The sequence below is a fragment of the Carya illinoinensis genome, chromosome 7 (assembly GCF_018687715.1).
Source record: "Carya illinoinensis cultivar Pawnee chromosome 7, C.illinoinensisPawnee_v1, whole genome shotgun sequence".
NCBI lineage: Eukaryota > Viridiplantae > Streptophyta > Magnoliopsida > Fagales > Juglandaceae > Carya > Carya illinoinensis.
The window spans coordinates 29351003-29367056 of NC_056758.1; the positions used below are offsets into that span (position 1 = coordinate 29351003).

Sequence of the window (16054 nt, forward strand, 5' to 3'; positions counted from 1 at the left end):
GCTTCTTCTTTGTGAAAAATGGTTTTAATCTGTTCTTCATCACACTCACCCTTTTGTTTGTCAATTAAAACAGTAACCTTTGAATTTGCATGCAGCACTGTTACTGAAAATTGAATAGCATACGAAGAAGGACTAGGAATCCACTTAGACCCCCAAATTTTTATGTCTTCCCCATCACCTACTCTCCACCTAATCCCTTCTTTTAGTAAATCTTTGGCTAACCAAATACTTTTCCACACCAAAGAAGGTTGTGCGCCCAGTTTAGTCTCTAGAAAGTTTGTTTTCCTGAAATATTTCTCCTTGAATATTATAGCTACCAAGGAGTTAGGGAATTTTATAAACCTCCATCCCTGCTTTGCTAGAAGAGCTATATTAAAACTCTCCAAATCCTGAAAGCCCAGTCCCCTCCTCCCTTTCTACACCCCCATTTTATCCCATTTTTTCCATACAATCTCCTTCCCTTCCTTCTGTTTTCCCCAAAAATTTTGCAAACAGACCATTAATGTCCTTACACAACTTCTTAGGTAGTTTGAAAACCCCCACAGTGAAGGTAGGTATGGCCAGTAAAATTGCCTTGATCATAACTTCTTTTCTAGCTTGTGAGATGAAACTGTTCTTCCAGCTTCTCACTTTCTGCCAAATTCTTTCTTTGAGGTTCTTGAAGGTGCTGAGTTTTGATCTTCCTACCATTGCAGGTACGCCAAGGTACTTCTCATTAGGGGTGTAAATTTTAACCGGCAAACCGGAAAACCGGTTCGAACTGGTTGTGCCAATTTTGGACCAATCCAGAACCGGTTTCATAAAATGGAAAACCGGCCGGAATCGGTCCGGTTTCAATTTCGAGACCGAACCGATACTGTTTAATATATTTTATATTATATATAATTTATATATATAATATATATAATAATATAAATTATAATTATATATAGTGTTATTATAATTTATAAAATAAAAGTTTAATCTTAAACATGAAAATTTAATTGATCATATGCTTTAAATATATAATATTATAAATATATATTATTTATTAATAACATTTTATCATAGATTCATAAGAAGTAAGAACTAAAAAAGAAAGAAAATCACTCAAATATTATTATTAAATTTTGATGGCTTAATAAATTTAAAACTCTTTATATTTTTTCTGATAAGTACATAAGACATTAGTAGATATATATAAATTATGTATATATTAGTATTTAATTTATATTAATACAATTTACATTTTATGACCTAATACTAAATACTAATAGTCTAATACTATATTACTATTAGTATTATACTTTAAGTCTATGTATAAATTAGTATATAAATCATTATACTAAATAATCACATATAAAATAATAATATAGTAATACTAATACTAAATTACTATACTAATACTATCAATATAGTCTATCTATAATATAGTTATAATAAACTAAACTCACTATAACAATTAACAAATACTAATATATAGACTATAGTTAATAATTATATACTAATACTAATACACATCAGATTTTTTTTTTTTTTTACATAGTAGTTTTTTTTATAACAGAATTTTTTGACATAGCAGTTTTTTTTTTTTTTATAAACAGATTTTTTATGATAAATTTTTATTTTATTAAAACTGGAAAACTGGACCGAAAACTGGTAAAACCAAAGTACCAGTTTAGGAGGGTAACTGGTGCGTAATCAGTTTTGAAAAATGTAAAACCGGTACCTACCGGTTCGGTCCTAGATTTTGTCCAAAACCGAACCGAACTAAACTGGTTACACCCCTACTTCTCATAGGTTCCACATACTATAGAATTGCCAGCTTCCTGTAACAACACGGGTCACGCATCCCAACGATAAGTGTCAAATATGTGTACATACAAAAAGTGTATCACAAAAGTCGCAGTGGATAATTTACATATAGTTAAGTAAGTACCAGAAGTTTAAATACACACATATCAAACTAAAAGTATTTTAAATATTATACAGTTATCTAATGAGAGTAAAATAAAAACTAATATTTATATAGCCAAAAAGTGATACACAACTTGTGATCCAAAGTGACCACATGTCACTCCTCCAGCAGAACTGATCCATCAAGCTCAACATATTTCTTTGCATCAAAACATGCAGTACCATAGGGTATCGAATACAAGGAGATTATGAGTCTCGGTAAGTAACCAACTAAAACAACCCAAAAAATAAAAATACATTCATGCAACCAACATGTATGTATGCACCACATAAAACATGCATGTGACCCAAAACCATTCCCCAAAAATAACCGCTCACCATTTTTCCAGAAAATGACTCAATCATAAAATCTACCATTTTCTCAAAAAATGGTTCACATATCCATTAATCACAAACCCACCATTTTCTCAGAAAATGACCCATTAAGCAATTATCAACTCACTGTAGGCAGAAATCACAAGCGGGACTACCACCATCCCTATAGCTCTCACTGTAGGCGAGAATTGCAGGTGGGACTACTACCATCCCTACTGCGTGCACCACAGGTGGGAATCACAGACAGGATTTTACTACCGTCCCTACTTATCACTATCCTTATAGTTTCTTTCAACACATGGGGTACCTATCAGAGCACTATAGGTAGGAATCGCAGGCAGGACTCTACCACCGTTCTTACTTACCATCATCCCTAAAGTTTTTCCTCTCTCTCAATTCTTTCATTTCATTCATTACAAACATACCAAAAATCCTCTCTCACATGAAAACCTGTTTTCATTTACAACACATGAATATACATGCGTGTGGGCTGGCTGGAGGAGAGCTGAATGAAATGGGAGAGAAAAGAAAGGGTGCCGCGCATGGGCTGAGGGGGAAAAGTAGAGGAAAAAGAAAGAAAAAATAAAGAAGGAAAAAGAGAAAAAGAGAAAATAAAAAGAGGAGAAAAAGAAAAAGGAATGTAAAGAAATGAGGGTCCAGCATTTTTCAACTCAGGGTCTCAAAACTGATCTAACGAAAATAATTTCAAAACGATGAGTCAAATAAAATAATTTTAACGTAGTGACTAAATAAAAATAAAATAATAAAATCCAATAATAAAATAATTTAGAACAAAGAGTAATTTAAATAACTAACAATATTTAAAACAAGAAGGCACTTTAAATTAAATTTCATAGTTAAAAGTCTTAAAATAATACTACGTAAATCATCTAAAATTTAAAACAAAAAAGAACATAATCTTAATTAATAATTTAATTTACTTAATTAAAATACACGTAAATACGGGGTATCACATCCTCCCCCTTAAAATAAAATTCCATCCTTGAAATTTGCAAGGTCAAGAATCACACTAAGACAGTTACAAGATACAATCCAAAGCACACTTGAGAAAATCATACCGTCAAAAACTCCCAAACATGCATGAGTAATGCTCTCTCATATTTGCTCCTATAGGCGCTTCCATCATACTCGCACTAGTCTCTCAGTGGCACATCACATCTAATACTCCTAAGGCGACCATGTAATCCGAAATCTCCATTTCCACAAAAACATTAATACAACACTCAGTAAATTCTAATGATTATTATTTTCATACCACAAACTGTGCTAACCTCAATCAACTCATATGCTAAAACTTACAATTGTTCATTGTATTCTACAAGTTGGTAACCTAATAGTCACTTTTAAAATTAACTATCAATAAACATAATTTGCACAACCAAATGATTAATCTCTCACTAAAATTTTAAATCACCACGAATTCCTCAAAATCGACACAAATTTAAATCCCCCCAACTAACATAAAATATCATGCTTACGCTACGCACTCTTATAATTCTCCACATGCATAAAATTATGCCATCATAAATTAACATCTACCAAAACCACTTCTTCTAAGCCAAAATGGAACAAGGACATGTACTCTCCAAATCCATACACTCAACTATCATGCGTTGATCTCGTGCATCCTTAGTCAAAACCAATACTCCTCCAACATACAAGTGATCCATTCCTACCATTTCCATCATCCGGACCAATACCCTCAAAATCAACAAGAATCATCTTTTAAATCCGCACCATCTATTATCCTTAAACTTGATATGAATCAATCCTAAAACCTGCCACTATAATCTCAAACTAATAGCCATCATTTTCCAAACAAGATCACTACCTTCAATCCTCGAAGAAATACTCTCCTGGAAAATTCCTATATCAATAACTCAACTCTGATCAACCACATTTCAATGGTTATAGATTAATCAATCTCCAAAATAAATCAAGCTAGCATACCAAGTCTATGGAACTATAAAAAATAAAAAATCTAATCTCATTACAAATCAGTCATTCAAATCTGCAATTCTAAAACCTTAAATTATATAAGAATCATTTTCTGGAATCTGTAAGATCAATGATCTTATTTCCAATAATGAAACAATCAACTCCCAAAGTTTATAAAATCCAAAACATTAAATGATAACAAATCATTTTCTAAAGTCTACAAAACCTTAAACCTTTGGTGAAATTCCCATGAATCTATCATTAAAATTCGTTGAACTTTCAACCTCCTACTCTATAGACTATTTCATAAACTCCACGAAACCTAAGACCTTAATTACCCTACTTTCCAAAGATATCACCCAGACCATGTTATTCCCTTCAAGCCTAGATATTATAAAAGCAACCCAAGTCGATAAGAGTTTAGACCTACTTCATTAAATATTCATACCTATCAATGGCATTCTCGATCGTACCATTTTCCTGCCATAGCTTAACCCTTAACCTACTTTTCAACTCCAGACAAAACAAAACAAAATAAATTCCATAAATAAAATAACATAATTTCAATTCAAATAAAATAAAATCAAGTTAAATAAAATAAATTCATATTAAATAAAAATAATTTAAAATTAAACCTTTAAAACTTTCTAGTACTGCACCTAAGGGTGTAAAAAATTAATATCGTTAAACCAGACCAGATTGGACCAAACTGGTGGGATCGGTCTGGTTCTAAGTTTGGAACCATTCGGTCCAGTACTGGTTGTATTTTTCTTAAAACCGATTAAAATCGGTCTGGTTCTAATTTTTCTTTTTCTAAAACTAGATCGGACCAGTTTATATATATCTTTTTTAATTTTTTTCTATTGTATATCATTTTTATATATAAAATAGTTTTGTATTATATGATAAATTATTAATTAATATAATATTAAATTTTACAATCTTATATCATTTTGTTTATTGTATTAATAATTATACCAATACTACATCACTATATATTATAATATACTATAATATATCACTATATTATATATATAATATATTACTATAGTCTATAATACAATTATAATATATATTGTAATATAATATATAATATAATACATTAAAACCAGAAAACCAGTCAAACTAGAGTACCAATTTAGGATGGTAACCGGTGCGTAATAAATTTAAAAAAAAAAAAAGAAGAAGTAAAACCGATATATATCAATTCAGTCCTAAATTTTGTCCAAAACTAAAGCGGACCGGACTGGTTACACCCCTAACTATACCTACGGGACATATGGTTTTACCTAGAGCCGAACTACTCTAATACCACCTGTGACACCCTAACTCCCAACGTAAGGAAACATGAGCATCGTGACGTCGGGATGACGACAACATGGGTCACACATCCCAACAATAATTACCAAGTGTGTGTACATGCAAAAGTCGGAGCGGGTAATTTACATTTAGTCAACTAAGTACCAAAAGTTTAAATACACGCATATCAAAATAAAAATATTTCAAATATTATACAGGTTTCCAACGAAAGTAAATTAAAAACTAAAATTTACATTGCTAAAAAGTGATCCACAACTCATGATCCAAAGTGACCACATGCCACTCCTCCAGCAAAGTCAATCCCTCAAGTTGACATCTTCCTCTGCATCAAAATCTACTGTACCATAAAACGGTACTGCATGGTATCGAATACAGTGAGATTATAAGTCTCAGTAAGTAACCAACTAAAACAACCCAATAGATAAAAATATGCAACCAACATGTATGCATGCACCACATGAAACATGCATGTGACCCAAAACCATTCCCCAAAAATAACCACTCGCCATTTTTTTCAGAAAATGACCCAATCATAAGATCCGTCATTTTTCCAGAAAATGGATCACATATCCATTAATCACAAACCCGTCATTTTTTCAGAAAATTGCCCATTAACCAATTATCAACTCAATGTAGGTGGGAATAATAAGTGGGACTCTACCTCCATCTTTGCTTACCACTATCTCTACCGTGTGCACCATAGGCAGAAATCACAGGTGGGATTCTACCTCCATCTTTGCTTACCACCATCCCTACCGCATGTACCGTAGGTGGGAATCACAGATGAAACTTTACCACCATCCCTGCTTATCACTAACCCGACAATTCCTTTTCACACAAGGGGTACCTATCAGAGCACTGTAAAAAGGAATCGCAGGCGGGACTTTATCACCATCTCTGCTTACCACCATCCCTACAGTCCGTTTATCCTCCCTCCCAATCCTTCCATTTCATTCATTACAAATATACCAAAAATCCTCTCTCACATGAAAATCCAGTTTTTATTTACACGCATGAATATGCATGCCATAGTATAATAAAATATCATGACACCAAAACACAATATAATACACGCAAGCATAATTCATCTCAATAAATAAACTCATCATTAAATCCAGCCCAACACTCATACTCCTCGGACTCAAAGTCCAGCACAACCAACCAGACTGCAAAAAATAAGTTAGTGCAAAAATATATTTAAATCTCAAGAAATTCTTTGAAAAATTACTTACAGTGCTAAAATATAATTTTTGAATGATCAATTAGGTGTTAAAGGTGGTGGCACAAAAACGTAATGGTATATTTCGAGCTATGGTCATGGGTCTCAAAATGTCCAATTTTGTACGAGAACAAACAAAAACTTGGGATGGCTAGGGAATGGCTTAAATGTGTTGGAGAAGCTAGTGGTGGGCGTCATTGGCCATGGGTGGTGCCTTGAGTGGCAGTCGGAGGCCAAATGGAGTAAATCGGAGTGAGAGATAGCGGGACCACGTAAGGGGCAGATCGGGAAGAAGGATGGTTGGCTTAGAAGGATGGGGGATCACCGGTGATGTGGTGAAGAGCTGGTGGCACGACGTGGCACCACGGCGGTACTGAAGGAAAAAGAGTCCTCGACTTGGAGAGGAGCGTGGGGGAAGGTGATGGCGAGGTAAGGGCTGAGATTGGAGGGAGTGGATCACTGGCATGAGGGGAGTCCGACGAGCTGGGCGGTGACGAAGGGTGGCGCACGATGGGCTGGCTGGAGGAGAGTTGAACGGAATGGGAAGAGAAAAGAGAGGGTGCCACACGCAGGCTAGGGGGGAAAAAGCAAAGGAAAAAGGAAGAAAAAATAAAGAAGAAAAAATAGTAAAAAAAAAAGATGAGAAAAAAAAAGTAAAGGAAAGAAATGAGATCTAGCATTTTTCAACTCAGGGTTTCAAAACTAATCCAACAAAAATAATTTCAAAACGGTGAGTTAAATAAAATAATTTAAATGTAGTGACTAAATAAATATAAAATAATAAAATCCAACAATAAAATAATTTAGAATAAAGAGTAATTTAAATAACAAATTTAAAACAAGAAAATACTTTAAATTAAATTTTATAGTTAAAAGTTTTAAAATAATACCACGTAAATCATGTAAAATTTAAAATAAGAAAATCTATAATTTTAATTAATAATTTAATTAATTAATTAAAATATACGTAAATACAGGATATCGAGTTAACTGTCATACAATTAGGACAAGTTTAGAAAGTGAGATGAGATAAGAATTTTGTGAATAGTAGTAAAATAGTTTGTAAATAGTAATGAGATTGTTGTTTTATGGGGTTTTCAAAAAATAGAGAGAAAAAATTGAGTAAAAAATATTATAAAGTTAAAGTATTATAAAAATATAGTTTGATCATATTATTTTTGTTGGAAAATTTGAAATAGTTGGAATTGTTTTTTATTTTTTATTTGAAAGTTTGAAAAAATTGTAACAATTAGTTTAAAAACTTTTCATTTAAATTATTTTTATTTAAATTATGTTTGAAAATATGAAGAGATTGGATGAAAATTTTTTATTTTATCCCATGTCCGCAACTTGAATGATCCTTAAAGTTTTAAAAGCTCACAAATACTTATGTAATAGCACAATATGTCATATGGCCAATTGTACACATGTCAATCAATTAAAAGTCAGTACACGGCATTTTATTTTCATGTCAACCATTTTACTAAAATAATTAATCAAAACAGAAAAGATACTTTAAAAGTCAAAAATTATTTTCAAAACTGAAATATAAAAAAAAATAGAAAAACAATTAGAATAATAATTTTTTATATATATATTTTTTATATATAGAGTTTTAAATTTTATTCGATGCGGATTTTTCGGCTCTATATATTCTTTTATTTGTTGGTTAGGGATTTTTTAATGATTTATGGATTTTGAAACCTATTTTTATGTTTCTTTACACTTCTTTTTCCAAGTGCTTTGACCCTGAAGACGAATATATCTGAAACGGCATTAGCAACAGTGTCGTTAGCCACTACGGAGAGGACGGAATGCAATGCCGTTTATAAGAACAAGATCTGAACCGTCATTTCGAACAAGCCACGTACACACGAACGCCCCGGAGTTTAGCTGCGGCCTGCAGGAGATAGGTCATAGGAGCCCCACCACCGAAGCTCTTTGGATAGACTGACAACGGTAATCTGTGACCTGAAATCTCTCTCTCTCTCTCTCTCTCTCTCTCTCTCTGTCCCTCCATCGATCTCCATGGCTCTAGCTGCTCTTGCTCCGCACCATCAGTTGTTCAGCCTCTCAAACTCGAAAACGGGAACAAGACCATGGCTTTCATTCAAAACAAGCTTTTTGCATTCTCGAAAGAAAACTCATTTTTCTTTCATTTCTTGCTACTCCTCTTCTTCTTCTTCTACTTCCGACTCTCCAGAAACCAATGTACAGACAGCTGAGTCTTGTGTCAACTTGGGTCTCCAGCTCTTCTCCAAAGGACGGGTATGTCAATGGGTTTTATGGCTTTTGGGACATGGTCACATGGGTGTGCTGGGTTTTGGGTTTTTTAGCTACAATCTGTGCGAAATTCGACTATGTGGAGCGCGGGTTGTAATTTTGGTGAAAGATATTGTATGGGGATTGTCCTTGTTACTTATATAGCTCCAATTTTGTTTCGCATACGTTAAAAGTATGACACCAGGGATGACTTTTACTCTTTGTTGGGATGTTAAACTTCTTCTTTCTTTCTTTTTTAAATATTTGTTCAAAACTATATTATAAATTTATAGTTGTACTGGTTAGAAATAACGCTGCATATATTGCTCTGTAATCGACGCTGAATTTGTATGTAGACCAGTTTCTTGATATGGATCTTGTGTTTATTAATTTTAAACGTAGTTGGCGTTTCCTCTTATTATATATTGACACTTTTAATGCAATGCAGAAAAGATTTCTCCTGTTTTGGGTTTTCACAATATTTCTTTCCCTGTTAATTATTTTGGCCTTATGTATTTTAATTCATCTATAAAATTATAGGATGTGATGCCATTTGTTATGGCGTTGAGTCGCATTGCATTTTTCCTTCCTTTTGTCCCTATATCTCATCCAACTATAAGTATTTGGGGAAACATGGCCCCATTAGTTATGTAGTAATGAACATCAATTTTTTTTTTTTTCATTTTGATTGGTCCTCAATCTTCCAAGCTAACCGAATAATAAACACTTAGGCCTCATTTGGTTGCACAAATTAGATGAGATGAATGAAATGAGAAATATATAAATTGTAGTGAGATAGTTTGTAAATAGTAGTGACATAATTTGAGTTAAGATGTTTTATGGGATTTTGGGAAATGAGAGAAAAAAATTGAATAAAAATATTATAAAGTTAAAATATTGTTAAAATATAATTTTTTAATATTATTTTTGTTTTAGGATTTGAAAAGATTGAATTGTATTTTATGTTTTGTTTGGAAGTTTTGGAAAGTTGTAATGATTGGGTAATGATTAGATGAAAAAGTTAAAAACTTGAAAATTTGAAATAGAAAAATATTTGTGTTTGTGTTTGAATGGTGGTTGAATGTTGAAATATGATGAGATGAGATAAGATGAGATAGGTTGAGACCATCTGTGAAACCAAACGGGGCCAGTTTATTGTAGCTATCCATAAACTGATGGTCCGTTGTCTTGCCATATTAAGTTGCTCAGATTTTGTTGGTGTCTCACTTTGTATACTCCCTGTGTACTTGGGCATTGCCTAGTTTCTTCATATTCAATAAAGATTATTACTTATCAAAAAAAAAAGTTGCTCAGATTTTGTTCCCTACCTTGTTCTTATATTGCAAGTCATGCAGCCCTAATGTTTCTTAACATTCCAGGGCTTTTACTCAGCATAGTGATAAAGAGGTGCTAACACTTCGCTTAGTAAACCACTGTATGGGATGAAGTCCTTTGTAGATTTTTGTATTGGAATCATGATTAGTTACCAGCCTAAACAATATTTTCTTCTTTGATTTTACTTAATAGGGGTCCAAGCCTCTTGTATCAGAAGACTTTATTGTCCAATCGATTAATTTTCCTGCATGACTGGTTAAAACATGTCGTTGCACGATATACTTTTTACTTTTGTGCATTAAGTAGGTATATATGTTCTTACAACAATCTGTTTTTTCTAATTTTATATATATAAAATTAAAAAATAGAAATTAAAAAAAATAAAAAAATAAAAACTGTTTTCTTGGGGTAAGTTTTACAAAAATTTTGTAAATGAATCCAATTGTCTCCATGGTGATGGATTTCTCAGGTAAAAGATGCTCTGGTTCAGTTTGAAACAGCACTTAACTTGGATCCTAACCCAATAGAGGCCCAAGCTGCACTTTATAACAAAGCTTGCTGTCACGCCTACAGGTAGAAAATTTGCTACTGTCATTTAATTACCGCCTTTTCTTCTATCATTTAGTCTCAACATAATTAAACTACATTGAAATCACATGAAAGGGGTAAAATGAATGATTTCCATAATTTAAATGAAATAATATGAACTTCATTTAAAGAGTCTGTTAGGTTTAATGTGCTTTCTGGAAGTTGTTTCCAGGCCCCAACTGTATAGTATAGCTTAGAATCTTCATTCAAAGAAGGGCCCTGAATAAGTCACAGTTACTTACTTAAGTCACAGTTACTTACTTACACTTATGAGTCAATCACGTTGAATGCAATCCAATTTCTCGACCTGTGCTCTTCTTAAAAAGAATTAACAGGACAAAAAGAATTAAGAGTTTGGGTTTGTATTTTACGTACACTATATTTTAGATTTCACACTTATCAAAAAAAAAAATATTTTAGATTTCACGTTAAGCAATGCTTAGTGAAGCTGATGGATTTGTTATCATTCTTATTTTGAGGAAGGGGGGAAGGAAAAAAAGCTTCTGATTGTCTACGAACTGCTTTGAGGGAATATAACCTTAAATTTGGTACAGTACTGAATGATCCTGACTTAGCCTCCTTTAGAGCTTTGCCTGAGTTCAAGGAATTGCAAGAAGAGGTTTGTCGCTAAAGTTTGGCTGCTTTATGCTTATTGTCTCTAGTTTCTTCCCTTTTTTTGCAAACAACAGAGGCTTGCAAGCCATCTTACAACTTTAGAAGTTAAATATTGCACCTAATCCTCAGTTTTTTTATTTTTTCTCATCACTCAAAAGTAGGAAATGATAGAATCTGTTGGAAAGGATTTTAATTAACCCTCACAATAATTTCTTCAATCTGTGGATTTAGATTCTTGAACAGCATATCTCATACTTATTTTTTGTTTTTACAGGCTAGACTGGGTGGGGAAGATATAGGTTACAGTTTCCGAAGAGATCTCAAACTCATTAGCGAAGTTCAAGCACCATTCCGGGGGGTTAGGAGATTCTTTTATGTGGCATTCTCTGCTGCTGCAGGAATATCATTATTCTTTACTATACCCTTGTTATTCCGTGCAATTAGAGGCGGTGATGGTGCCCCTGATTTATGGGGAACTGCTGGAAATGCTGCCATTAATATCGGAGGTAAACATTGATTACTATAGTCTTTAGGGCACAACAATAATTGTTAAGCAAATTCTTTATAACTTGCTTCTTAAAATGACTAAGCTTTTGAATCAGCATTCTACAGGTATCATTGTTCTCTCAGCTCTGTTTTTATGGGACAACAAGAAAGAAGAGGAGCAGCTTGCACAGATATCCCGAGATGAAACTTTATCAAGGTTGCCTTTGCGCCTTTCCACCAATCGAGTTGTTGAACTTGTGCAGCTGCGAGACACTGTTAGGCCGGTTAGTAATAAGTATTAACAATTAATCTTGCTCAAATTGTTCATGTCAAAATATGGGGACTATTTTAAATAAATATTCGTGTTCCTGTCATCAATGTATGGCTCTATGTTTAGTTTATCTTCTTTTTTCTCTACTTTAATGCAAGGGAAGAACCTTATGCTATATGTGCATTAGACGGTTTCATTTTTTCCTGAAAATATCTATTCGTCTGCATATTCATGAATTTGTTGTAATACTTTCCAGTTTCCACCGCAGTTTGAAGCATCTCATTGGATGCTGACACATGTTGGAAATGACCAGAATATTTCCGGGAATCATAATTCTTCTATATATATTCGTTCCACTTTTTCCAAGTTCTCTAATCAATTAACATCACCTCGGGTTTATGGGGAGTGAAGCATGCATGTGGAACAAACCAGTGTGGTACTGGAGAATTGAAAAGATTTGTGGAATTTTCAACTCAAATAGTTCCTCAAATATTTGCAACCAGAGTGGAGTTTGTATCCATCTTTTTTAAGTGCTACTGCATTGTTTTTGCACCTAAAATATTCTCAATGCATATTAAGCATAATCTAAATAAAATATTGTAACTTAAAGAGTCTTAGATTTAGGTCTGCTTCCTTCCTTTCTCATGTCTTCTCCATTGTCTATATCTGAATATGTCAATGATCTAAGTCTTGGATATAGGTTATTTTGGCAGGGAAAAAAGAGTCTGTTTCTTTGGCTATTGAGAAGGCAGATAGGTTTCGGACTGAACTCGTTAGACGAGGTGTTCTTTTAGTCCCTGTCATATGGGGTCAAGGTACAGCACCAAAAATTGAGAAGAAAGGCTTTGGTCTACCGTCAAAGACAGCTGCTGCTATTCCTTCTATTGGTGTAAGATTTGAGGGCTCATATCTAATTTGTCCTGCAAGCATCATTAAAAGCATCATATTCATCAAGTTCCTATTTCATCTATCATGTGTATAGTTACATTTTGGGGTAGTTGATATGAATGTAGATTTTTCACATGTTGCATCTGCATGCTTGTGTATGTCTGATTGTTTCTCATGCTCCCAAAGGCTATATGCCAAAAGTATTACCACCAGTTTGATAGTTTTGGTTAAAGCCTTGCAGAGATGAATTTAAGGTGTGGGATTTAGAGCCATGCATGTTTCAAGATTGCTACTTGGATATAAAGGTTCTGTTCCTTTCTTGACACTATATCTAATGGCACCATGGTAGGAAGATTTTGATAAGCGAGCTCAGTCTATAACTGCAAAATCAAAGTTGAAAGCTGAAATTCGATTTAAGGCTGAGACTGTATCACCTGCAGAATGGGAAAGGTCACATTCTACTCTATCTTGTCTACTTGCTTGTTTGCCATCATTTATGAAAAAAAGAATGCTTCTCCATAATTTGTATTGGACACAAACAATAAGTTCTTGAACCAGTAAAAACAGAGAACTAGTTATCGTGGATAAATTCTTTTTTCTGACTTCCCTACTGATTTTGATCACTATAGACTCTGATATTTTTTAAACAATCTAGGTGGATAAGGGATCAGCAAATGTCTGAAGGAGTTACTCCTGGTGAGGATGTTTACATTATACTGCGCCTCGATGGCCGGGTTCGAAGATCCGGGAAAGTAAGTGCTTGTGGAGGAGTAATTTGTTACTTTTTCTTGAATATCTTTTTTCAAGTAGTTCAGGGAAATTGGGAGTTAATAACATTCACTAGATTTCTTTCTTGTTAAAGAATAGTAGCCAAACTTAAATGCTTGGGTGGCTGAGTGACGGTAAAAGATTGGGATTCTGCAGTTCAATAATATTGTATTTGTAACCTTAAAACTGTTCCAGGGTTCCCGTTCAATCATGTTTTCATTTTCTGATCCGAGTTCATTTTGATTTTTTATCATGCACCTCTATTTGTCAACAATTGGGCCATGCATCCCAGATTAATGTGGGTGAAAATGGTTTAAATTGTTAGGAAATAAAGATGACTCTAATTGTTGTTTTTTAGAGAGCTCATGCATTCTTAGTAAACCTTTTTTCTCAAGTCAGATGTTCACCATACCAAACGGGTCATATCTTTGCAGGGCATGCCTGACTGGCAACAAATTGTGACGGAGCTACCCCCATTGGAGGCATTGCTAAGCAAGCTAGAAAGATAAGAGTTCCTTCCATCACCAAACTGTATGATTTTCTACAGGAGCACCTATTAGTTTGGTCCTTTGACACTGCTTAGAAATCTTTACCCATTCTTTTAAGTGTCTCGAATACCATGTATTATAAATCTTACAAAGGAAAATGTAGAGGAGGCAGAGATATTGGTATTTGGAAGTTGATATTGTGGTCCATCTTTACAGGAGAAGAAAAAAAAAAAAAAAGTAAAAATTAAAAAAATTTAAAAAAAATAATAATAATTAAAATAATAATAATTAAAAAAAAATGAAAACCTGCATGCTTTTTAGCCATGGATCTTCTCGGTTCCATTTATTTATTTTTCTTTCAAACATCGGACACGCCACGTTATTCATTTTCTCTGTGTATGTATTCTCGAAAAGTATTGTTTTGGGGACTGAAATTCTTGTTGTTTGTAAATGATTTAGTCCACAATCTATTGAATAGAAAATTGGTTTTGGAGAACAGCTCGCTGCATGTACATTCTAGGTTCCTGAGGTGTGAACAACGTGAAATATTCATAACCCACGTTTTATAACAACTTCCAAGCAGTTGACACAGGTGAAATTTGAAAACATTGTTGTCAAAAACAGAAGAATTGGGGAAGTCTAAAGGAAGATGAGGATGAAATTTTGAGGCACATGCTTCCAAGTGTATATTCTAAGCCTCGTCGTTTGGATAGTAGAAGTGTTTCGTTTCGTTTCATCTCATCTCATCATTACTTAAATTATTACAAAATATAATAAACAATTCAACTTTTTCAATTCTTAAAATAATAATAATATTAAAAAATAATATTTTAATAATATATTATTTAATTTTCATCTCAACTTATTACCCAAAAAGCACCTCTTTACCACTTAAAAAATAAAAAGTTAAATAAAATAAAATAAACCTTGAACACGCTTTTGTATTCACACTTGTATTTTCTTATTGCATTGCAAGTCAAATCTATACACTTGGTCTTATATGCCTTCGCGTTACTTGCGCTTCTTATCAAATTATTCTATATACGAAGTCGACTTGTGAGTGTAAAATCTAAAACTAGATTTCCATTGGACAAATTAAAAAAAGTTTTAAGCATTAAATAGAAATTAAAAAAGTTACATGACTTAGCATTTTTTATCAATTTATATTCCTTGGATTTGAGAAATTTATCAATGAGATCCCCGTGTCAACTAAATCAAGGGCACCCTTGTCATGTATCTCCAAACCACAATGTTGGGTTGTATGCGAAAACTAGTTGCTGAGCACGAAATCGAGAAACAAAGAGATCGTTCGATTCCATGTAACCGGGAGCTCGAGCAAAGCTCAACCCATGAGTTCATTCGAGTCTTGCCTGACAATGGGTTCGAGCGAGACACAAATCTTAGTGTTCACTCGAGCCACACTCGACACCCCGCTCAAGTTAATATTCATTAGATGTTAGCTCGATTGGCACTCAACACACCGCTCGAGCAAAGAGCGTATTTTTGCCAGCTTAGGATTTCCAACGCCATTTACTATAGTATGTAATGTTTGAGACATTGTGTATGATTTTCAGCATATTTTGA

General features: G+C 33.5%; 1 protein-coding gene across 3 annotated transcripts; it reads left to right on the forward strand.

Moving 5' to 3' along the window:
- The first annotated feature begins 8631 nt into the window (after positions 1 to 8631).
- On the forward strand, positions 8632 to 14660 carry LOC122317252 (protein LOW PSII ACCUMULATION 1, chloroplastic). Of its 3 annotated transcripts, XM_043134233.1 has the most exons (9): positions 8635 to 9037; positions 10836 to 10939; positions 11438 to 11573; positions 11844 to 12075; positions 12182 to 12339; positions 13027 to 13215; positions 13564 to 13664; positions 13870 to 13966; positions 14417 to 14660. In XM_043134233.1, exons 1-9 carry the CDS (start codon positions 8798 to 8800, stop codon positions 14489 to 14491), a joined length of 1332 nt encoding a protein of 443 aa, XP_042990167.1. In that variant the 5' UTR covers positions 8635 to 8797; the 3' UTR covers positions 14492 to 14660. The 3 variants fall into 3 exon arrangements, 1 of the variants encoding a protein (XP_042990167.1); XR_006244403.1 differs by lacking the exon at positions 14417 to 14660 and having other exon boundaries at positions 8632 to 9037; positions 13448 to 13664; positions 13870 to 13919; XR_006244404.1 differs by lacking the exon at positions 14417 to 14660 and having other exon boundaries at positions 8633 to 9037; positions 13568 to 13664.
- Positions 14661 to 16054: the final 1394 nt, after the last annotated feature.

Bases quoted from the DNA above. Each gene is read 5' to 3' on its own strand.
- LOC122317252 (XM_043134233.1), top strand. From the start codon at position 8,798: ATGGCTCTAGCTGCTCTTGCTCCGCACCATCAGTTGTTCAGCCTCTCA. The intron at 11,574-11,843 runs GTTTGTCGCTAA...TTGTTTTTACAG, and splicing joins TCAAGGAATTGCAAGAAGAG to GCTAGACTGGGTGGGGAAGA. The intron at 12,076-12,181 runs GTAAACATTGAT...AGCATTCTACAG, and splicing joins TGCTGCCATTAATATCGGAG to GTATCATTGTTCTCTCAGCT.